This window comes from Macrosteles quadrilineatus, unplaced genomic scaffold (genome assembly GCF_028750875.1).
Source record: "Macrosteles quadrilineatus isolate MER2022 unplaced genomic scaffold, UCM_ALF_1.0 Scaffold_17__1_contigs__length_3442018, whole genome shotgun sequence".
In the NCBI taxonomy this organism is placed as follows: Eukaryota; Metazoa; Arthropoda; class Insecta; order Hemiptera; family Cicadellidae; genus Macrosteles; species Macrosteles quadrilineatus.
The window spans coordinates 1,343,580-1,369,313 of NW_026542610.1; the positions used below are offsets into that span (position 1 = coordinate 1,343,580).

The 25,734-nt window shown below is 34.9% G+C and overlaps 1 protein-coding gene across 3 annotated transcripts; it reads left to right on the forward strand.

Annotated features, from left to right (window-relative positions):
- The first annotated feature begins 240 nt into the window (after positions 1–240).
- Positions 241–25,013, forward strand: LOC129005174 (uncharacterized). 3 transcript variants are annotated; one of them, XM_054433996.1, is made up of 15 exons: positions 241–340; positions 4,489–4,629; positions 6,434–6,560; positions 7,111–7,255; positions 8,976–9,117; positions 9,738–9,834; positions 10,703–10,776; positions 11,538–11,566; positions 12,764–12,817; positions 13,861–14,641; positions 15,553–15,684; positions 16,123–16,250; positions 18,086–18,152; positions 18,645–18,758; positions 24,600–25,013. In XM_054433996.1, the coding sequence occupies exons 1-15, from the start codon at positions 337–339 to the stop codon at positions 24,704–24,706; spliced, it is 2,142 nt and encodes a 713-aa protein (XP_054289971.1). In that variant the 5' UTR covers positions 241–336; the 3' UTR covers positions 24,707–25,013. The 3 variants fall into 3 exon arrangements, with proteins under 3 accessions (XP_054289971.1, XP_054289972.1, XP_054289973.1); XM_054433997.1 differs by having other exon boundaries at positions 15,568–15,684; XM_054433998.1 differs by having other exon boundaries at positions 15,595–15,684.
- Positions 25,014–25,734: the final 721 nt, after the last annotated feature.

Consider the following 25,734-nt stretch of genomic DNA (forward strand, 5'->3'; position numbering starts at 1 on the left):
ACAATATATACACGATTGTTAATATTCCACAGCTTAAAGTATCTGAATCAGTCTGTAGGTTTATATTAATATTTAATCTACGCACTAAGTTAGCTAATGCTGTAACTTATTCCATACCAACTGTATGATACATCCTTAGTTTTGCACTTCCGGATTCCGGAAACTCAATAATTCAATTCATTCGCATTCGCATTCGCATTCGCATTAATCGCATTGAAGCTTGAAGCATTCCATTTTCCATTTCGGTTCGGTCCTAGAATTTGTTTATGCTGTTTGTGGTTGTTGTTACAAGTCCTAAAAGTTTAACATAGGTGTGATTTAGGTGTACGTTTAATCATGAGTAAGTTTAAAATACTCTTCATCCCTTCAATTACCCTAGTTAATTTCTGTAAAATAAGTTAAATCTTCATCTTAGAAATAATAGTCGCCATTTTAGAATAAAAGTAAAGTAGGCTATGGTTATACCTAGGATTAGGAAGGCTTAGCCCAGTTTTATGTTCACTCACTTTCGTGCGCTTTTGTTTGGAATATCATTTATGAACAGAATTACAGTATGTGAATTTAAGTTAGTGCTTGTATGATTTGAATTTTTTTTAAAGCTGAACCTAACTTTTAGAGCATTTTAAGTTAGCCTATTTGTAGGCCTACAAAACAAAACTGGATTTGTTTAAGATCAAGTTGAGAGTTCAAACCCTTAACCTTAGAATGCTCTTGTAATATATGGCTGCACGGCTGCACTTTACTTTAGGTCCTACACTCATTCGAATGAAAATATCGATTATTCGATTGTTTCATTCGATATATCGTTTGGTTGGTTAGATTAGGTTAGGTAACTAACCAAACGATGTATCGAATGAAACTAATCGATATATCGATCGATATTTTTTATTCGAATGAGTGTAGGACCTAAAGTAAAGTGCAGCCTTACTTTACGTCCTACACTCATTTGAATAAAAATATAGATCGATAACTTATATCGATTAAGTTATTCGATATATTGTTTGGTTAGTCAGGTTAGGTTAACCTAACCTAACTAACCAAACAATATGTCAAATAAAACAATTGAATAAGTTAATCAATATTTTCATTAGAATGAGTGTAGGACGTAAAGTTAAGTGCATCTTACTTAATATATTCCAGATTAGTCTTAGGGCCTAAGTTAGGCCTCGTAAAAGTAAACGTAAGTTATTTAACTTATCGTAGAGACTTGTAGGCCTTACTTACTTATCATGGAGTCATAACTTATAACTTAACTTAGGCCTTATCATAGGTCTGCATTCAAGAATATTGGCTTTTCTAAAGGCCTAAGTTAGGAATTTGTAGGTAGGCTTCCGTTTGCAAGACTTAGACTTAACTTATTTGTTTTATAAACATAGCTTACCTAATACCTAACTTAATGTTTTACTGCCAAGATCCTAAACTTAGTCTTCACCTTTTTAGACAGTTTGTCTGAGTATATTAACCTAGGCCCATGTTAATATAGGATAAGAACTTAAACACGTTAGAGGCCTAACTTACGTTCATCCCAACCAAGTAAACTTACCTTTTTAATGGGCCTATAGGCTCACAGTGATTAAGTTACACTCCGTGGAATGTAGGGTGAAGAGAGCGAATAAATTAGGCCTAGCCTAAGCAGTGGCAGCGATAGGTGCGGGGGGCCCGTGAGCCTTGACCGGGATTTTCGGCAAATTTTACCGGCACACGGGCCCGGGATTGTGTGACAGGCTCAGCTACACGGGTCCCCTATCATAACAATATTTATATGAGAATTAAAACATGTTTTTTTTATGAAAATTTGTTCAAACCTATAGTTCAAGTATTTAGTTTACAACAGCTAAACTAACACTATTACTTGACCGATCGATATAAATTATCTAACAACCTAACAAGGGCCCGTGGGCTCTTATCGCCGCCACTGAGCCTAAGTTAGGCCTAAATTAGTTATAAGTTTAAGTTAACTGAACATAGAAATAAAGTAGGCCTAAGTTAAGTTACACTTGATCAGGAGAAAGCTTAAGTTAGTTTCTAGACAAAGTTATAACTGATTAAGAACAGGATCATTAACTTTAATTACTGGGATTCAGTTCCGTAACCTAGAGAACCTAAAGTTAACTTACGCCTACGATGAGTTAGGTATATCAAAATATCGGTTGAAATATCAGATGGATAGGCTATATAAACTAAAGTTAAAGGTTATGTAAGTTATATGAATTTGAATGGCACCAGCATAGCAACGCTGGTGGCGCTGCCTATGAATTGAGAGGCAAAGCTCTCTCCGAGTACTTAACGCTTTTTACTATGCGGTTAGCATTCTGGGTTATAGTACAGTAGCATGTTTTCTGTGTCAGTGTACATGTGGTACTTACAGTGAATGAGAGTACCTAGTACTTAGCTACATATATAGTATGTGTGCTAGGGCTACTTAGTACGAATAGCAGAGGCCCAAAAAAAGTATTGCCCCTTGATGTGTGCTCCCCTTGTGGGGTTTTATCTTTCTTCTTTTATGCATTCAGTTTTACTTCATTTCTATCTATGACTTCTGCCACTTATAGCGTATATTCTGGTTTTCATCTGGTTTGACTTTATTTCTGTATTTATTTATGATTGTATTTTATGGTAACTTATTACATTTTTGTGTTTTGGCTTTCTTGTTACTGTGTGTTTATGTGTCTATATTATTTTGGTTTTGTCTTCGTTCATTCAGTTTGATTCCAGTTAATTTCTTATCTTAGTTTGGGGTACCGGTACCTAAATATTAAAATCAAGTTTTTATTAATTAATATTAATAAATAATAGGCTATTGCAGGGGCGGACTGGGTACTCTATTAGGGCGTAAACCTTGACCAGCCCGAAGGCGCCAACCGGGGGGTCTGAGGGGTATGGAATACCCCCCTGTACAGAGGGGGGTCCGGGGGTCCTCCTCCGGGAAATTTTTTAAAAATTATACCTGTAAACTCGCATTTTTAGGCAATCTAGAGGCATTAACAGTGGAAAATCAGAAATCTAATAACTGACACTATTGGTCAATGTTTGGTTTACAAAATTTAGACTATTTACCCACACGACTTGGTGCTATTCTGACAGTAAATATCCTAACAAAAATAAAAATACAAATGATTTTCTTAGGTTCTTTCGTATTATATTTGTGTTGTGTATTTTCTTTATTTTCCCTTGCATGACTTGGCTGCATGCATACAATATAAATCATTTGCTTCCTGTTTACAACCTGAACTTGCAACTGTTGTATTTTTTGGCACTGTAAATAACAGAAGTTATATATTTTAGATTTCTATGAACTTATTTTAACACAAACAATATGCTTTCACTGTGAACAAAACCAATTTATTGACTTAAACTTTTTTAGCATTACATTAAGTCAAAACTGTAACCCTAAAGTAGGCCTACCTAACCTATTTCTACAAACGAAATAGCCTAGAGAGAACTACAAAGGTATTTTGAGCTGGCTATCTGTAAGTAAAATAGGAAAGTTGACCAAATTAGTGCCATAGTGCATATTGAAATAATTAATTAATAGGCGGTAGCCACATACGGTATTAAAATAATGTTTACTGTTTAATCTTTACTGTGTAATGGTTAAGTTAACAAATACACTGTCACTAAATCTAATTTAAATTTTGTAAAAGTAGTGATTCTACAATACTGCTTTCGTTCATGTTTCCTGTGTAGGTACGGTAAATAATATAAAAATAAATTGAATCTTTCGACACAGAGACACAAATCAGACACTCGCTAAAGAGAGACACATTTTAATTGGCAGCTCACACTCTTTATTTATTTATTACATGCACGGCAAACGCCATTTTACAAGAGAGTTGAGTTGACATTGATAAAAATTAAATGTGACTTAAAGTGAAATAGTTATAGTGTGAGCAATAATTAAATATTATAACAAATATGTATAATATTAAATTATCTTCACTAGTTGTTTACCACAGACGACATCGTGACACCGACCGATGTCGGATGCAGTCGCAGTGCAGTTTTTTTTCGGGTTCGGCGTAAAATGACGCGGGAAGAGGACAGCTGTTTTTAAGTACCTCAGACCACAGAGTAAAGTGCCTTCCACTCGGAGTAGGCCTACACGTACGAGAGAGAAGAGCTGATTTGCTCTCGTTTGTCGACAGTGTCTATTCAGGTCTCACACCCGACTTTATGTTTTGCTATTCACTGCTGAAACTTTTACTCTAAGTTTTTCCTCTTGCTTTCTAAAAACACATCTCGTCTCATTTTTTAAAATTTTTTATGAATTTTTCCTTTAACGAGGGCGCAAATATTGGAATGTTGAGAAGGCGTATCGGCCCACCGGCGGTGGGCCGGCGGGCCAGTCCGCCCCTGGGCTATTGTTATTATTACTGGCAAATATCGTGATTAAGCTTGGTGAGGAAACAAATCAAGGCTAAAAGTACAATTTATACAAATTTAGTTTCTTTTAAAATTTGTTTTATTGTTGTGCCATTTATTTTCAAGATTCATTGAGAGAAGAAGATATGTTTGGTCAGTCTCAGCCATTTGACGAAGAGGCCGAAAAAGAAAACGTTTACTTGGAGCTTGAAAAAGCTCTTACTGAAAGGAAATGCAGAATCATCCAGAAAAAACAGAAAATCAAACGTAAGTACTTTTATACGTACAGCTCCTTTCCCTTTTAGTAAGTTAGCTAAATATTCATTTTTCGCCAACCTATTTTAATAAACAGGTAGGATGATACAAAATACCTTAACGTTGGAATAAAAGGCTACAAATATACTAAAACATCCCTGTTTATTTTAATTTCTAATTCACATGATTATAAATATAAAAATAGGCTAATTATGTGCAGCAAAAAAATGTTAATTCGTAACTTTATAACGGTTAGGCCTATACACAGTCTTATCTTGGTAATTCAATTTTTCGATAAAAAAAACTTTCGATAATTTAAAATAAAAGCTCAGTTTCTAGAGAATCTCTTGATATTTTGAAGTTTTCCCATGCATTTTGATACATTCCGTTTTTTCAAGTTTTAATCAGAGAGCAGGCTGATTTGAAACACGCAATAATTCAAAATAATTCCAAAGAAACCACACTACTCAAAAGTGAAACCGTGGCCAAAACAGTTTGTGTTGTATAGTCACGGCCACTGGTGTCATGACAAATAAATACAAGTCAAATGCTTGCAGCAGTAGAAAGTATGGCAGAATGAAGTCAAAAGTAGCGAAACTTTTGAAATTCCATCAAAACAGAATAAGAAGTGTTTGACACAATCAATCATATCAAATAATCTATAACTAATACGCTACATGAAACTTTGTCGGTCGAACTCCTCGGCCATTTCTTAACCGATTTTATCCGTTGATGTCTCATTGGAAAGAGCGTGTCGCGTAGATTTGCAAACTGGCCTTACTTTTTTGAAAAAGTCCCTTGGGCTTTGCCCCAGTGGCTGTTAAAGTTCCCATGTTATCCTTATGAAGAACATAATTGTTTACATTTTGATCAGCTGTATAATTTAATTGCTGTTATTTATTTTTCAATCCTATGAAACGCATTGAGTACATTTATTTACTATTTGAGTTTGTGTAAACATAACCCCCAAGACGGATTGTGTTAGTATGGTTGTATCTTAAATTTGTGTATTTATCGTTGTTTTGTGTCGCTATGACGGATCGTGTTAGCATGATTGTTACTTAAATTTGTGCATTTATCGTTGTTTTTTGTAGCTATAATTTGTTTATTTGTATTTTTTTTTCTTTTAAATGCCTCCGACGTGACGACAACGAAACATAGACAGGAGGCGCAATAGTGATAACGACCGCAGCTACAGAACGGTGGCGCGTAATAGGCTTGAAAAAGTCAGCACCTGACACTGGACAATCTCAACTATTAGGTTAAAAATGTGCCGGCCCTAATACTACCCCAAAACGACTTTTCGTTCTCAATTGACCCTCTATCAATGACCTGTGTTGCCTGTACAGCGAGGCATTTTGAGAAGGAGAAAACCGGCCGGAATGCTTTAGGTTTATCAATAACGAAGATAAACATAGTTTGAGTTACACACCGGTGATCTTTGAGTTGACTCTTTTAAACTCATTGTAAATATGACTGTTATTCTTTTTGAAATAACTCCTGTAATGCTTTAGAATTGCTCGAATTCGAGCAACATGTACACTAGTATTATTGATTATGTAAGTCTCAAGTTCAAGAAGTAAACAAAAATAACAGAATAGATTTTGTAAACTAAAATATGCTGTTTCATCTGTTAAGATCTTGAGGGATTGAAAGGGTTCTCTACAACATTTTGTGGGTAAGGCCCAAAGTACCAGGCAGTTTTCTTCTGAGCCACAGGATTTTATTTACGTTGTTGTCAGAGGTGCCAACCCAATAAACATTTCCTTGATATTTTTTTTCAAATTAATTTGTAATAATAATTATAATTTTTTAGTGGTAATAAATGGAAGGATAAGGCAAGATGAAGAATTAAAAAGAGCTAGTGATGAAGAAAAGCGTTTTAAGAAGGAGATTGAAGAAGTCAATGACCATAAAAATACAATCGTGAGGAACATTGAAAAGTAAGTTGGAACAAAAAATGTACATTTTAATTGTAGCATTTTGAGATTGTACAATAAAACTACATATCTGTTTTCTAGGGCGTTTAAAAAAATCAAAATACATTTTCAGGATGAAAATCCAGCAATTATATAACAAACCCCCAAATGATCGTAATGATGGTCCAGCAATTGCAGGAGGTGATCACACTTTGCTTTAATTCTTGAAAATGTTTGGAAAGTCAGTTATTTTATTAGTCAAGAATTTATTCAAATTAAAAGAAAATAATTATGTAGGCCTATATCGGTTTTCACACTCGATTCTATCTCGTAAACATTTTACTTGGGTTTTGGATTTGAAACTACTTTGTGCTCATTAAAAGTCGTCAATCGACACCCATTTGTACACTCAGCTCTGCTGACAGCGTTTAGCAGATTATTTGTGCCTCCTGGTTTTTCTGACTGACATTTTTTTTAAGGACAGTAATACTAAATACTTTAAGTTTAAGATAGGTACCTTTTGTACGCTTGCTGAGTTTTGAGCGTTGTTCCTCAAATGAATTTATTTTTACAGCGAACACCAGTCTCGCTCGACACTAGAATTCACTCTGTGTCACCTAACTAACAATCTATCTAAGGAAAAAGAAGAAACCAAAAGGATGAAGAGTGAATTTGATGCTGGCATTAAAGACGCTCATGATACATGGAAGTTGTATAAGGTATGTGCTAAATTGAGTGCAGTACTCGCTGAATAGCTACCATTACAATGGATTGTGTTTATTTTCCCTGTTATAACAAAAAAAAAAAAAAAAAAAAAACAGTTCAGTTGAGTGTCTAAAATCTGTTAAGATTAAGGTGGACTTGTCTATCTTATTCAGTACGTTATTACTGTGTCTATTACGTATATTAAGTTTTGAATTTCTCCTACACTATGTTTCTCCTTTGAATTTGAACTCCTATGTTGAATGTCTCCTCAGGTATGGAATTTGACTTTGGGGATTGCATAAAAAATCCAAACAAATTTTCAGAGCCCAAAAGATAATCATACATACTTTATTAAATGAGTTATGTAAAAACTAGCTGTAGACCACTTAAAAAAATAAAATAAAACTTAGAATGCTCTGAGATTTTACATACATCAGGTCACACATAACCATAACATAAGGCCAAAATCAAAATTTGTTTAGTTGTTGTCTTAGCATAAATTATCATTGTTTACTGACAGACAGTTTGACACTTCTGCCAGAAATGAATCTTGTTCTGTGGTTAAGTTTCTATAGGGAGGGGGTTAGTCCCTGGTGATTACTGTTGTTAGTTAACAGATGTTTATGCAGAAAAATGGTTAAGACATAGAAAATATCCATTGTTGGCTTGGGGAGTGAAAAGCAAGGTTTCTTGAGTTTCTACCGTGACAGTGATTGAATTTGAGGAGGCTTTGCTTGCAGGTCAGTGTATTGGTTAAGACACATGTGGACCGTTTTTGTAATTGGGTATGTTTATTAAAAATATAACTTTGGAGCTCACAGATATCTAATTTTTAAAGAAACATTAATATTTAAATATTTGGACTGTTCTAAGACAACATTTTAGTTGAAATAATATAATGTGTACAGTAGAACTCCAATTATCCGAACTCCAATTAACCGAATCTCCGATTATCCGAATCGCTTACTTCAACAATTTTAAAAACTTAAAGCTATAGTAATAAGTTTTGCAAAATATCAAAGAATTGTTATTAAACACATTTAGCCAGTGTGTAATTTTGGACTTTGATGGAACACCAAAATTACACACTGGCTAAACTATTAACTTAATAACATGTATAGAACACTTGTACTAAGAGCATTGTAAACTGTAAAAATGTTCTGATTTCATTTATTATTAATTAAAAGTTATTCCCTTAGTACCGAAAATTAGGATTTATCTTTAAAATTCCCGGAATTCCGGTAAAACTCCGATTATCCGAATGGGGTCTGGTCCCTATTGATTCGGATAATCGGAGTTCTACTGTATCAGTAGCCTCTGGATTGCGAAGAATAACTAATAATAGTGGTTTAAATACCTGATTCTGGCAATCCAATTTCTGTATTCTACAACTAGTTTCGACCAGCTAAGAGGTCATCATCAGGTACGTAAAGGATGATTACTTCACATGAAGGTCGTCAGGATTAAAAGTTTTTGACACATAAACATACACTTTTTCATCCTGACGACCTTCATGTGAAGTAATCATCCTTGTACGCACCTGATGATGACCTCTTAGCAGGTCAAAACTATTTGTGGAAACAACAATTGGATTGCCAGAATCAGGTAGCCTATTTAAACCACTATTGTGAGATAGTATAACAAAAAATATTGAAAATTAGTAGTAGTATGATCAAATATGTATTTAATAGTGGGACTATAATAGTTTTTGTATTATGAGAGTTTATTTTCTAGGAAAAGTATGAAAACTTTCCTCTGGCAAAGAAACGACGAGAGGTAGAGGTGGAGATTAAGAAAGTTGAAATAGTTTTGAAACAAGCAGAAGTAGATACAACCGAATACATGAGGAAGAAACAATTGAAACGAGAAATAGCAGGTACATGTGACTAATAACCTTGGGATGAAAAGATTTTAAATACGGGTAGTACAATTTTCAGTCTTATCACTTCCAAGACTAAGTAAGGCTATCAAAAGACGTTTCATCATGGACATTGGTTAGGATTTTAAAATCCATTCATGATGAACTTATTTCTTTGTTGCAGTCTATATGGTTCATGAAACACGCCACTTATACTGTTCTAAATTACCCTGTAAAGCTGTATTTAATTGCTGTCATAGAGCTGTTTACAACTGGTCGTAATTATAGCTTTGTGAACTGATCTAAATTTCTTCCCTAAATGTCTACCCTCTAGACGATCCAAAAGGGTGCTCATATATATTAGCCCTGGTCTATGACTTACCAGGGAGTATAAGTATGTGTCAATGTGTTAAAGAATTTAATTGAATTGATTCATCTAGATTATTTAAATGGCGTTAAACTGAGGGTGTAGGTTATTGAAATTTGGAAAACTTGTGGGGAACCTGTTTGAGATACATTTTTTGTGCTTGAGTATTATACAATTCTATACAATTTAAGTTGCCAATGAAAGATAACATTTAGCTTCATTTGGTGTCATGTTGTTCAGCATTACACTGATCTGTGTTTACACTTTTCAGAGAGGAGATTTCAGCTTAGTGTGGTTCAACTTGCCGAGACGTACAAAGTTTACCAACAGCTCATGGCAGAGCAGAAGGAGTTGATGGATAAAATGCTGTATGTACAATAACATTTAAATTAAATGACAGTTCAGTTGACAAGCAAACACTTACAATCCACTTTGGGCAGTGAGAAAAATAGCACTTAATTATAACTGTATACTTGTGTTTAAAGCTTTACTATGGTCAGATAATTAATCTTTAGCAACTCTCAGGTTAAAATCAATATTATCAATACAGTATTATCAAATATTGATATTATCACATCAATACAGGAACTACTATATGCATGTATGAATAAAATTTGTTGAAGTGATTTAATTTAATCAAAGTAGGCCTACCACCCAAATTATATTTGGTAAAAATAGTTGCTACACAAATGTACAAAACTCTTCTATTCTGGTCATTCCCAGGTCTTGACATTCCTGTCTTCTCCCATCACAGATCCTCTTCCTCTACTACCTGACACCTCATTCCTCTTTCTCCTCATCTATCTCATTCGTCTCCCTCTCCGTCTCCATCTCGTCATCATCATATCTGAGCTCTCATCTCACATGTTCAAATTATCCAAGTATTACTTGTCTACTGTACCACTTGTCTGATCCCTCCATTCCCAACTCTATACCACCTTGTTTCACTTTTAGTAGTTATTTAAAAAATACTATTTCTCCAGCATGTATTTTCTTTGTTGTAAATTCCTTCCAAGTCTTCTGTCCCATAAAAGCTTACCATTGTTGTTTAATGCATTATTTAGCTAGTCACATACATGTTTAGCTTATGTTCTAGTAATTTGGATTCAACATTTCATTATAGCAAGAGAATTTGAATTTAAACATATTTTTCTCAATGAATTTTAACTCTCCCATTGCATATTGGCCTTTTGTTAGTGCACAGGCTAAGTGTGTACAATTGTTTCACATTTTCAGAAAACTGAAAACTCGTATGGCTGATCTGGAGTCAGGAAAGACAACAACGCGTCAGGTAGCAACACCACAAACAAGTGAGACATAGGTTTTTTGTAATTTTTATAGATCAATATATGATAATTATTATTTCTATCATTTTGCAGATTATTATACAATGCAGTATTAGCAATAAATGAACTTTGCCCAAAATATTTGTTCATTGTAATAACAATTTTTCAGTTTTAATTCAATGGTAATTCATGTAGAAATTCATCGCTTCAGTATAATTTCAAATTCAGGGTAGTCATAGAACTAAAATTGCGGGAAATCCAGGAATTATGTGTGAATTATTATTTTTTACCAAGAAACCCAAATTTTTGTGCCATTTTGTTGTAACATTGACATAAGACGAAGGGTCTAACACCCAGGCACAAACTTTATTTGCTCACAGAACTCCATTAGCACAGGGAAAATGTGACTGTTAATACACTCAACTTGACTAAAATTAGGCACGGTAGATGTTTTCAGCCTGAAATTTAACACATTGGGCCAATCGTTCATTGGTCTGACTTGACTTGAATATATAGGGGACCTGCAGACCTAGTAATAGGTACCGGTACACTTTACGACTGGGTATCACCATTGGGAAAACCCGGTTTTGCTGACGAAAACACTGGTAAAATTGTCTGAGATTTTTTCCTGGAGTTCTGTGGTCAACCTGAAATGGGGATGAAGATCTTGGTTTAAACATTCTTGGTTACCTGCAATTCATGCTTTTAAATTTAAATTGCCTCTTTTTTATAGATTCAATTTAGTTTGCTCATAAACTACTATTTTATATCTAAAAATGTTTCAGGTTCTACTCAAGGAAAAGAACAGCGAGTGGTAAGTTAAAATAAATTAAAAGGTTGATAGAACTTCAAAATATTTTGAAAATAATAGTGTTTATTTGGTATTGGTTCGAATGAGTTGAGATTACGAATAATTAGGCCCATAAGATGCATATTGTTTAATGATTGTTTTTGTTTGGATACCAAAAGAATAGGCTATAACCACCAAGTTAAATATTTTAGATTGGGTTTAAGCATCAATAGCTCATCAAAAGTAAGAGGTAAATATTAGGCAAGGACAATTATTGTTGAATGAATTCTATGTCGACCTTGCTCGTGACTGAGATCTCTGTCTAAAACATTCTTGTATTGCAATCTTTATAATTAATATTAATATTATCTTAATACAGGGTGCTTCAAAACTCTCTCCCGAAACTCAGTGGGTATGTTCCTTAGGTAAAAAAAAACAAAAATTTTCAGATAAACATATGTCTTATCTCGCTTCGTTTTCCGTCTCTGTCAGTGTGTATGTACTTTTTACATAGCTTCCCATAACTTTGAAACCATTTGAGTTACCAACTTCAAACGTGCATGTATGATGACTAATAGGACCTATCCTTTTGTAAAGCATCAAGTTTGTAGTTACAAATTACAAAGAGGATGGAAATTTAATCACTTTACAGAATTGTACTATTACATAGGGTCATAAAACAAATAACAAAGAAAATTTAATTTGTAAAAAGGTAATACCAGCTAATTAGAAGCATTTGCCCAAATTATTAGTTTTAACTTCAGAAAAATTACATTTCCTCCGTTATTTGTGTTATGACCCTATATAAATTGTACATTTCTGTAATGTGAGTTAAATTTCCATCCTTTCTGTGGTTTGCAACTTTATTATAAATCCTATGGCTTTTATTTATTAAGCTTTGTAAAATAAAAATGGCCGCCATTTGGAAATTATACAAAGCAGAAACTTGATGCTTTACAAAAAGATAGTACCTATTAGTCATCATACACATAACAAGTTTAAAGTTGGTATCTCAAGTGGTTCTAAAGTTATGGGAAGTTATGTAAAAAGTACATACACGCTGACAGGCGGAAAACGAAGGGAGATAGGACATTATGTTTATATGGTATTATTTTTTTGTTTTGACCTAAGGAACATATCTCCACACAGTTTTTGGAGAGAGTTTCAAACCACCCTGTATATTATTAATATTATGGTACTAAAATATGTTTCTTGTTTTAGGTTCAAAAACTTCCCGAGGTTGTCAAATTTACAGTCTCTGGATTAGGCTTGCAGGTAAATACTGGTAGTAGAATGGTAGAACTAGCGAAGTAGTCTCTGCAGTCCATGGTTAAAGTAAGTGGACACCTTATAGTAAGTCCATGGGGTAGCTAAGTGGGAAGAAGTCCACAAGCCAATGTTTTAAAACTATGATCATAAACCACATACATATTCAGTTAAAGAATCAATATTTTATAAAAAATAATGTCAACCCAGTATGTACATATTATTTATTTTTTCAAGTGTTTATTCCAATTAACAAATACTCCCTTGTAAATATATTCCATCAAAAGACTGTTGATCTATAAATCTTGTCAAGTATAAAAATTATATACTAAATTTACTGCATGACTTAAATTATGTCAATGCACCACGTCCTACTGTCCTAAGTCCTACTGTCATGGTATCTCATTTTGTAATGTGACACCTAAATCAGTCATACCTAAATTGAACATCTGCACATATCTAATACTAATTATATCAAGCTTATAGCATATTAATCTACAGTAGACCCCCTCTTATCCGGACACCTTTTAACTGGACATCGGTTTAACCGGACTACACTCGGCAGAAATGACATCTCTTTAACCAGACAATTTTTATCAGCACATCGGTTCATCCGTACTAGATCAGCAGGAAGTGGACGGTACTGAAACCACTGTTCTTGTGGGAAAGATTTGAGACCAGTGATCAAGTGTATAATACGTAATAATCATTATTCGCTAATATACAGTATGCATTTAAATGGTCCGTTTTAACGAGTTTTTGGGGACGTCGGTTTAAACGGAAAAACTGTTATCCGGACTGGCCTCGGTCCCAAGGAGTCCGGATAAGAGGGAGTCTACTGTAATTACATATGAACACACTAACTTATAATAATTTTCCAACCATTATCCCTAAAATGTTGCTTAAAATTTCTATTGCATTTTTACAAACGATTGAACACAAAAAATTAATTACAAATAATTCAGTTTGTTTGGTTTGAGAAATGTAACCAACTATATTTTTATAAGGACTCCACTTGAAGTTTATTTTAGGAAAAAATGTTTACTTTATAGGTCATGTCCCCACCTCAACAAGAAGCTGATACGTTGCCTGGAAGAAGTTTATTTAGCTGGAGCGAATTACTAGGGACATCAGCTAAAACGTCCACTCGGGTTGAAAAAATAGTGCCTACCACTTCTGTTGGCTCATCAACTGTGACAAGCACCCCCCAAAAGCCAAGAGATGAACCTCAACTACACAGAAACATGACATCCTCAATGAAGCTGATGAATTTGCTGAGAAACGTCCCAGGATTGCAAAAGAAACCTGCGTTGAATGTCGGTGTAAAACGAAATAGTGGAAGTAATGATGACAAAGAGGTGAACAAAGAAGACAGGCCTCCGGTTAAAAAATCAATTGTTTCTACTCCTCATAGTACCAAAGTCTGTGAACCAAGTGTGACCAAATCTTATGTTAAAGTTGATAACCCTCCTGCGGTTAAGAGGGATGAATGGTTGGATAGAGAAAATAAGGAAAATACAAATTCAAAGATGGTTATTAGTTCTTCAAAGTCACAGACATTGCCCACTGGGGACAACATGAATAAGCTGAATAAAACTCCTGCTTCAAAGGCTTTGAGCCAAAATTTGATGAATATATTGTCCATGAAAGGTGGAATGAGTCAAAAGAGTAACTCTGGACATACTCAGGACACACAAGAAGATGGAAAGGCAACTCTTGTCAAAGCTCCAGTGATTTCTCAAAACCATCAACAGGGAAATTTCAATGAGGTTATGTATCAAAACAGTCAGGCGAAACGTGATGAACAAGATAAACCGATAGAAAATTTTCCAAGTAAGTACTAACCTATCCTTCTTATGTTTTAAACCCTCTCAGCTAACTTAACATTAGAGAACTCAATATAATCAGTAACTGACATATTGCTTTCTAAACCTCCTCAACCAATTTTGCTTTGTCATCACAGTCATACTTAAAATGTCATTCTCATCAAATGTTTCTCATCAAATAATATACAAGGTACACACATTTTATATCAGTCTATAAACCTCCAATCTTATACTAGACATCAATGAAACAAATATATTCAACTTAAACACATTACAATACCTTGCTAACTAATGGGAGAAAAGAATGGAAAATGTAATTAACCATGAAAGGACAAAATTTCCAATGAATAATATGTTTTTATGACGATGTATCCATGAATCAGGGATTTTTAATTGGCCACAGAATGATATGGATATGAATTCATATCATTTATACTCCGCGCCAAAGCTGGTGGCGGCTGAGGGATTAGGACGGCCAGGTCGGTGAGCAGGTCCGAACTATGTAGTCCTACCTGGCGGTCCTAATCCCTCAGCAGCCACCAGCTTTGGCGCGGAGTATAGGTGAGTCGGTGGCTCAGTTGGTAGCGTCACAGACTTCGGACCCAAGACAACGATGTCATGGGTTTGGAGCCTGGTAACTGTGACAAACATTTTATCAGTACAGTTCACCTTCGTACTGTACCGGCTCACCCCTTGCTTTGCTGGATAGATTCCACGCACGGGCAGTTAGTCTATGTGGACAGACAAATGCAAGGCTTAAAGGTCGCCAAGGTTAAATTGCAGTGATTTAGCTATTTGGTTCAGTGGTTTTCAGTGGTTCAACATGGTTTTAGTTCATTTATCCAACTTGATTTTCTGATTGATTTTGTGATACACGGAGACGATTGCTGAACGTCAGTTATTTTGTTTGTTGGATAGTATTGTTGGAACCAGGTTCACCAGCTCCCGATTTGATTCCAGTGGAGACAAACTCCAACAGCCAGCCATTGTCTCAGGGGAACATCTCACAGACTTGCTCTCCTATTGAATTCAACTTGTCTGGAGGTTCAGGTAGGCCTAACTATAGCTTGGCTTGTAAGTTCAAATATTGTACTGAAGAAAGCCCTGAAAACTCCTTTTTATGCACCAGCAGTGGTCAGTCATTTATTTAAAAATAATAGTTAAATGAATCATCTGAGTGTGATATAGTCTATACAATAAAAGCCCACTGATCCTGCAGCCAATGGTCAGGCACCTTTAGTAATCCGACATTGAGGTGTGCACCTGCTGGGAGGAAAACTACATCGGTTTTGGTCATCTCCAATGCCCCCAACAGCAATCAAAAGTCAAAATGCGTTACACTTGCAGTGCATACTCAACCCCCTATAGATGCTGGACTAAAAACAAATGATCAAATCTGGAAAAAATGAATTGTTATAATATAACTTTATTTATTTCTTCAGTTAAAATAGTATTGTTATGTGAGTTTGTATGTCAAACATTTTACAGATTTCATTTCTCCAATTGATGAGACTACAAAGATGGCTTACCAACGTTTGATGGCTCAAGCAGGACCGTATCCTACACAAGAATATTCTGCAGAAAACAGCGTCAACAGTCACAAACCACCCTCTGAGGTATGTTTAGAAGACTGACCAAAGAACCTCTTATATCTGACAAGTGAGATACTGTCAAATACACATGTATGGTAGCGATACAAATACAGTGGCTAACAATATTTGTCAAATAAGTACACTCGGGGCCCCCCACAAGTTTGTTCACCTGGCCCCCCTCCCAATAATTTTAAAAAACATAATCACAGATTTCCACCCAAACTTGCAATTATGACATCTCCCGAGGCTTCATCATCGTCTTCCATGATAGCGGCAAAACCGTGATTGCAACCAAACCTAGGACATCATCATTATCATCTACCGCGATCGCGGTCCAATCCATAATGACTCCCGCAGTAACGGAAACATCTTCTTTTCCACAATCGTGGCAAAATCCTAAATATATCTCCGGCGGAAAAAGAAACGCCATCATCGTCTTCTGCGATAGCGGCAAAATCTTGAGTATCTCGCACGGTCATGGAAACAAAAACATCATCTTCCACTATATTGCAATTAAACTGTTTCCAAAGCAAACAGATTTCGAACCGACCTGATTTTGGCCCAAGACCCATAGCTAAAATTTGTTATCCGACTCAAAGCAAACAATCTGGTGTGCAGCCTCCTAATAGTATCAATGAAAGAATGGAATTATTTATTACCTAGTGTCCTAGCCTCCTCTGTTCGATTGCCAATTTGATCGTTAAAAAATGGTCAAGTTCATTCAGTTGAATCAGAATAGAGGGTTTTGTCTGGTGTGACCTGTCGGGGGCTACTTTCGTTCTAAATACGGATCTATCATAGCGCCTTCACATAGGCCACAAGGACAGTTGATGCAACCCGCATGACTGATGACTACTTTTTACTTAGGTTAGAAGAGAATTTCTATTGCTTGGTCAAGTACTGTTAGTGTAGCTGTTGTAAACAACTTGTCCTAGCGCTCTTACTGGTTTTACCATAATTTTGTCATAAAAAACATATGTTAATCATCATACCTATACATATTGTTGTGATAGGGGACCCTTTTGGCAGAGCCCACCACGGACCCTGGTCCCGGTAACCTTTCCCGAAAATCCCGGTCAAGGCACACAGGCCCCCGTTATCGCCAGCACTGGCGCCATATTGAGACTTACACAGCCTAAAGGCAATCAGACATTCTTCCCATAGTTCCCTCTTGTCTTGGAAAATGGCTGCAATTAATCACTCAAATAACATGAGGGGGTTGCATCAGAGTAAGTTACAGGGATGAATCAGGGTAGGCCAACTCCAACTGATACTGCCAAACTACATTTAAACTATTCTACTAACACGTTGGGTGTGCGGCCCGTTCCCGATTGGGTACGGTGCTCGGCGCCCGTAGGGTGTGTCCAGACTCAATCGGGAACGCTCGGCACTGCCTTTTGTATATCTTTGTTTTTGGAAGGCGGATCTAATGCACGTTAGCTTGTAGTGTGTGACTTGCTTTTTGTTGTGGTGTAGGTTGGTAGTAAATTTCCCTATAAAATTCCCGTCTGGCGAGTGGCAAGCTTAAAAATCAACTTGTTGTCCCGTCTTTCTCCCTCCAATTGGCAATACAATGGGACCGGATACGATCCAAGCAGTGCTGCTATCTGTGGGGGTTTTAGCGAACTACGTCAACTCTCGTCGTAAAGCAGGACATCACCAAACGTTATTTGCTATTCATCAGACCAAAATTTGAAAGCCAATCACGCTGCGGGTTGCGCCGCACTGGAGCTACGCCTGCCATTTGATGTACCGCATCGAACGTGTTAACCAATGTTTCGTAGAAGATAGAGTTTGTTAATTTATTCCTCCAGTGTTTTATACTTGTTTATTCATTACTCTGGTGTTTATTTTGACAGGAAAACATTGTACGTTCTCATTACTTCATTGGCTCTCCCAGTCTTAATACACCTCCTGATGGCCCAGGTATATCTATGTACATTGTAGCTTTTAAGTTTTAAAGCATTGTCACACATTCTAGAAAGGCATATCTTTTACCAACCATACTTTGTACAACTTTACACATTTGTAGCATATAGCCTAATTAGTCTTGAGTGTCTACATCAAGACATGATGTATTGTGATGCATTGCAGTTTGACTGCAATTAGAGGTCAAATCAATATGAGCAGGATTACGTGGTAAGTATTTTTTAACGAGGTTCTGTTCAGATTAGGCAGATTTGCAAATGATAAGAGGAGTTCAGGTGAGAAATATTATTTATAAAAGTTAAGGTATATTAATAATTTGGTTATGAAAGGCTACATAGTGGCAATAATTATTTCAGTAAATTAGTGGTCATTTTATGAGTGCACTTTTTCATAAAAAAAAATATCCACTATTGATTATCTCATTAGGTTATAATTAAAGGATGTTAAACTTATTTGGAACTTGTTATTAATTAATGTGACATTTTCCAGTGAATGACTACCAGCCTGGTCCATTGGAGCCGTTCTCCCCTCCAATGATTGAGGGTGCTTATGACAGCAATGACATGATGGCAGCTATACAATCCCCACCCCCAGCTAACACAGGTAATGGTTTAAACATCACTGTCACTCAAAACATGCAAAATCCTACATCTCAAAATTGCAGGAGAAAGATATTTACGACTAACTGTGGTTTACCTAACATTTATTTACCATCACACAAATAAATTTCTTGGAATTAACATACAGTAGATCAAAGTTTCAATTTGGGATCAAAGTTACTTCTTTTGGATATGCCATTAAATGTCACCAAAGCTCATTGTCATTAACAACATAATAATTATTCAGTATGCGTACATGTGTACTGTCTCTGGAATCTATATAATTAATACGCTACATGAAACTTTGTCGGTTGAACTCCTCCGCCATTTCTTAACCGATTTTATCCATTGACGTCTCATTGAAAAGAGCGTGTCGCGTAGATTTGCAAACTGGCCTTACATTTTTGAAAAAATCCCTTGGGCTCTGCCCCAGTGGTTTTGAAAGTTCCCGTGTTATCCTTATGAAGAACATAATTGTTTACATTTTGATCAGCTGTATAATTTAATTGCTGTTATTTATTTGGGTCGCCGGAATTCTATCCCCCTGGAATTATCCCCGCGGATTTGGAAGTCTAATGAAAATAGTCAGAGCGTGATTAATTAGATTGGCGATAAAAACCGGAATTTTACCCCCCGTCCATATAACTTACGTTTAGACAACTGAAGATGTACGGGCCGGATTTTTACCCCCGGATTTTTACCCCCAGAATTTTACCCCCGGATTTTTACCCCCCGGAATTTTACCCCCTGGCCCATTTTCGAAATTGAATGATTGATTTCTTATTTATGTTATTAATGAATTGTAAACATTTCATTATTTAGTAGCCTATCTTTATTTATTTATTTATTTTGTAATCTCAACCAAGTAAACAGAATTCGCTGTTTTATTTTGACCATACTAACCAACAGTTGGCTTTAAAGATCGAATCCTGATACTCGAATCTCAAAATTAAAAATAAAAACCTGTTCAATTAGTTAATGTTGCAAATAAATTAAAGATAGGCTACTTAATAATAAAATGTTTACTATTAAATAACAACTCAATGAAGATAATTAATAATCATTCCCACTAATTTATATATCTGGCCAGGGGGTAAAATTCTGGGGGTTAAAATCCGGGGGGTAAAATTCCGGGGGTAAAAATCCGGGCCGTGCATTCTAGGTTTTTATAATTTAATGTGTTAAATTCACAACCGTAAAAATATATGTTTAATTTCGCGTTTAATTTATCGAGCTGATGTCGCAAAACTCAACAGTTCGCGGCTGGAATTTTACCCCCTGGTTTGTGACGTCACGTTTGCCCAGGGGGTAAAATTCCAGGGGGATAAAAATCCGCTACCCCATTTATTTTTCACCACACTATGATGTTTATGGCTGTATTACATACGTTAATTGGTGGCTGAAAGTTACGTTTTGCTGGCCATGCCAGCTGTCATCGTAATTTGGGGACCGAGCAGGTTTTTACATGCCAGTGCCGCAAAATCTGCTGTCTTTTTATTTTTTTATTTATTTGAAAAATTACAAAAATCTTGCAATTCTCTACCTTTCTATATAAGACTAGCTTGCTTGAAAAACAACTTGAAACAATTATCTTAAATAAATAAAATATATAACAATAAATAACATGCATTAAATACTTCTCAACTTTAACAATAATATAATTAAATAATTGTTATAACAATACACATAACTAAATAAATAGTTAAATAATTTTTAATAACAACAATATTAAACCAGTTTTAATGGATTCCTTGAGATGACAATACTAAAATAAATAACGTGCATTAAATGATTTTAACTTTAACAATAATATAATAAGTAAGTAATGTAATAAACAATGTTTAAAAGGATTCATTGAGATAACAATGCTTAAGCCTAGATTTCAAGACTCTAATACTAGTTTTATTTTCTATTTCAGTGGGCAATCTATTAAAAAACGTTGGAACTAGAAATTTTAAACTTCTTTATGAAAATTTGTTTGTGGTCTTAGGAACAATATAAAACTGTTTACGTGAATTGTATCTATGGTCATTTTTTACTTTAAATTCATTTGAGAAATAGTAATCAAGTAAAATTATATACTCAAATAATACATCCACTGGTAATACCTCAACTATCCTATATCCGAGCAGAGGGTTTTCTGACAAAACAGTAGAGTCAAGCTTAGTCATAGTTTTTATGATTCTATTTTGCACAGTTTTTATTTGATTTATGGCTGTGGGTGATGCTGATCCCCATGATCTTAAGCCATATCTAATCACTGACTCACAAATTCCTGAATATATGATTTTCATTGTTGCTAATGGTAAAAAATCTTTTAAATAGAAAAATTTTGCTGCACAAACTCGTAGCCTGTTTGTTACTGTCTTAATTTGTAAATCCCATTTCATATTGTGGTCAATTGTTATACCTAAATATTTATAATTCACTAAATTCTGTAATGGTAGCACATGCAGCATTTTCAAATTGTTTATTGTTTAAGCAGTCATGACAATGGGATTTCACATTTATTTCTGAGCATTTGTATGACGGCGAATGTATGTGCATCAACTTTGATTTATCTCCATTTATAGCTAGACCATTGTCGTGGCACCACATGGTTAAACTTAAGAAATCTAGCTGCATTTTTCCGGTAGCTTCCTGAATGTTTTTGTGGGTCCGCTTACTTAAAACATGCATTTTAAATACACAATCAAAATCCATAGAATTGTGTTTTTGTCACCGTTGCCTAGCAACTATTTAACTTTTTTTATCTTTGTTGATTCCTCAAATTATTTCTTCACATAACCTTAAAGTTGTAGTTTTGTTGACAAGGCCTATCAGTGTGCATTATTATAGTGGTGAATAGGGTAATAGTGTGTAGTGTGGTGAAAAATAGCGTTCGTACCACGGACCAAAATGGTTTTGCAGCTCTCGATCGATTTAACCCTCCCAGTGTTACTTGACGAAAATTCGACAAGCAGCACACTTTGTGTAGTGTTACTTGTCGATTTTTCGACACGCAGACATCGTTTACGGCGAAGGCTCTATGACTGACTGAATCGGATTGAACTGGATCGAGTTAGGTATCGTTCTTTCCGTTATATTCTAAGCTTTCTCCAGAGGTCTGTCTCAGCGCTGTATGTTCTCCTAGCCGATCGTAATTGTAGCAGACAGCTGACGTGCGTGTATTTGTACACAGCTAGGTTACCCTTGGACCGATGACTGATGTGTTTTATTATGTTTATCATTGTTTTAGTGTTAAAAATCAAAAGTAGTGATATACATGGTGCATTATAAGAAGATTTAAGTGGTTTTGAAGTGCTGGTTGATGATCCTGAAGAAGTAGGTAGTGATATTGATGTAAATTATCAGCCAGATTCCTAGCTATGGTTAGGCTATGCATTCTTAGCTAAACGCTATTTACTGAAATCTGTTTTTTGTCCATAACTTATTTATTTGCAAATCTACTTCCTTATATTATTATATATTTGTAATCTTCATAAAATTTAGAATAAAGTGGCTATTTTCAAATATTTATAGGCCTATAATTTATACAATTTCATTGAGCGCAAACTTATTTTTTTTTCAATTTTTCCAAAATAATTTTTTTTTTACCTAAAAAAAATTTTTGAAACAAATATTCCTTATGTTTTATGTATGATATTGAAGCCCATGATTTTCCAAACAAAATGGTATATAGAACATTAGAATTAACATTGTTTTAAGCTTCTCAGATCCGTTTTAATAAAACCTTGCAAATGCGCCAAAAATAGGTGTTAATGTCCACCTATTTTTGGCGCATTTGCAAGGTTTTATTAAAACGGATCTGAGACGGTCTAAAACGGCCTAAACTATGGACACTTGGAGGGTTAAGTTCTCGACTTCGTTCTGAACTTAAAAACTATCTCGAGCCGGCAAAACCTTATTTTCGGCCCTAGGTACGAAATATACTATTTCAATTCAATGAAACGCATTGAGTACATTTATTTATTAATTGAGTTTGTGTAAACATAACCCCCAAGACTGATCGAATTAGCATGGTTGTATCTTAAATTTGTGTGTATTTATCGTTGTTTTGTGTCACTACGACAGGTCGTGTTAGCATGATTGTAATTTAAATTTGTGCATTCATCGTTGTTTTGTGTAGCTATAATTTGTTTATTTGTTGTTTTTTTAATGCCTCCGACATGACGACAACGAAGCATTGACAGAGGCATAATTGTGATAACGACCGCAGCTACAGAACAGTGTGCTGTGTAATAGCATAGATAAAAGGAGTACTTATATCAATATACTTATATCAATACTTGATATTTATATGATTGACTAGCTGTACCCGCGGGCTTCGCCCCGTTTAACTTCATAAGTATTCGCATGGCTCATTCACGTCCTGGTTGAAGTTCGTTCGCTACGCTCACTCACCTTTAGGTTGGAGCTCGTTCGCTGCGCTCACTTGCCTTCAGGTTAGCTCGTTCGCTACGCTAACTCGCCTCAAGGTTGAAGTTCGTTCGCTATGCTCACTCACCTTTTGGTTGGAAATTAGCTGTTGTAATAAATAAAAAAAAAAAATTAATAGTGCTGCACCCTGTTGGTAATCCTTGTAACTTTTATGCTGTTGAACATCATAGAACAGAACCAACTTGTTTAATTGAGACAGATGTTAAGATTCATTAATTCCTTTTAAATATTAAAAATCATAAGATTAACTTGGGGAACTACAGAGCCACTGGGGCGGAGCCCGAAAGGGTTTTTGAGACAAGAATATGCTTTAATGTTAATCGGGAATGTGAGCTATCAGCATGCCAAATTTCAGCCCAATCCGTCCAGTAGTTTATGCGTGATTGAGCAACACACACACAAACATACACACAAACTCACAAACTTTCAGATTTATAATATCAGAAAGATAAAAGGAGTACTTCTTTTAATCTATGGTAATAGGCTTAATCACAGTCAGCACCTGACCCTGGACAAACTCAACTATTAGGTTACAAATGCGCCCTTTAACACTACCCTAAAACGACTTTTCGTTCTCAATTACCTCTATCATGGACCTGTGTTGCCTGTACAACGAGGCATTATAAGAAGGAGAATCCCGGCCGGATTGCTTTAGGTTTACCAATAACGAAGATAAACATGATCTGAGTTACACACCGGTAATCTTTGAGTTGACTCTTTTAAACACATTGTAAATATGACTGTTATTCGTTTGGAAATAATAATAATTCCGGTAATACTTTGCAATTGCTCGAATTCGAGCAACATGTACACTAGTATGTAATTGTTTTGTGAGGAAACTCAAAAGATATAAGTATTTTTTTTATAATTTGAATGAATTTAGACCCACTCATTTTTATAATACCTAAAACCTTAAACGCCACAAACATTTAAAGTTTGGACTTATTGGTTGAGAATTAATATTAGGCCTACTCACTGGAATATTTCTTGAAAGACCATTACATAAATTGACAATTTATGTGAGGTGTAACTCAGTTTGTTTTTCCCTGTCAAAACAATGTTCAAGAATGTTGCATCGCAAAAACTCCACTGTATAATCAGATAAATTTATTATTTTCTCTCAACTCACGCTAGAATATAGATCTACACATAACTTCCATCGGATCACCTTGTGCCATAGTAACGTTTACCCTCCCATTGAATAAATTTAGCTCGTCTAATATGATCACAAAAATGTGTGAGACTTGGGTTCAATTTTACAAAATTTTAGCAAGTAAAATATTCAAATCTCTAAACAATGTAAAAAATATTAAATGGAGTTTGTAGCTTAACGCTTATAATACAAGAGGATGTTTGAAAAAATATTATACAAATTTAAAAATGTAATAAAATTGTTTTGTTTCAGCTGCTTATTGTGAAAATGAAAATCCTTCGAACTCCAGTGGACCAGCTTTTTCCTTCGTGCCAAAATCTTTAAATAATAAGCCCAAGACTGTGTTTGATTTTTTTTAAGATGTATGTTTTTGTGTTAAGCGTATCAGTTGCCCATTTATGCATTGCATATAAGTTAGTTTTAATTACAAGTTTGTTTTTAATTAGGCTTTAGTGAGAGCACCGAAAAGCTGCTATTTTAGTTCATGTTTGTTGAGTAAATTAGCTCATAAGGTACTGTACTAGTTAGAAATGTGCATGAGGTTGTGAGGTACATGAGGTATAAACTCATAATTCAATATTTGTCTAATTTTAAAGATTGTAGGTTTGTTTTCTCCTAAAGTAATTGGATTCTAAACTAGGAATAGTGTAAATGATCAAGCTAAGTTAGCAATTAATTTATCTATTTAGAGTTAATAAGTAATTCCTTCAATTAACAAGAAGTAATTTTTTCTTTCATATTATTAGGCAAGAATCAACAGTTACTTCCTATTATTTTGTTGTTGTTTAATCTCAGGTGTGTCTAAATAAAATTACCTTCTAGATAAATGGAAGAAATTATGATATTATGTATCTTTAATTTTAAGAACATAAACAATAAAGATACTAAGTACCTTGTTCTTAAATATTCATATTTTAATGCTGTGACAAATGGATTTTTATGTGATTAATAAACCTTCAAAAGACATGTCTTTGTCTTATAATTATTCTCCCATTTTCTTTGTTTGTTTTGGTTGTTTATTCATAAGATGTTACTTACTGTAAATGCTATTACTTATTTCTTGTGAAAGTGATAATTCAATTTCATGTCATATTGGTGACATCACAATCTACATGCATCAATGTCAGAAGTGATTTCATTTAAACAAGTCAATGTCTTGAATATTTTGACAACCTTTTTATTCACAATTACTTTGCTGACAATTTACTTTAATTTTTAAGGATTGTGCAAAGTTTACAAAGATGCAACACAATCACAGTTATATCCCACTTTGCTCAGTTTTAGTTTGTTCTTAGTGGTTAATTTTTTGAGCTTTTTTGGACTTCGACAGTCAAAACTTCGTCCCACTGTATCAGAGCAAAAATTATTATCCAACTAGCAGTTTCTT

Excerpts from the sequence above, each read along its gene's own strand:
- LOC129005174 (XM_054433996.1), top strand. Across the intron at positions 7,256-8,975 it reads ATACATGGAAGTTGTATAAG|GAAAAGTATGAAAACTTTCC; the intron begins GTATGTGCTAAA and ends TTTATTTTCTAG. Across the intron at positions 9,118-9,737 it reads ATTGAAACGAGAAATAGCAG|AGAGGAGATTTCAGCTTAGT; the intron begins GTACATGTGACT and ends TACACTTTTCAG.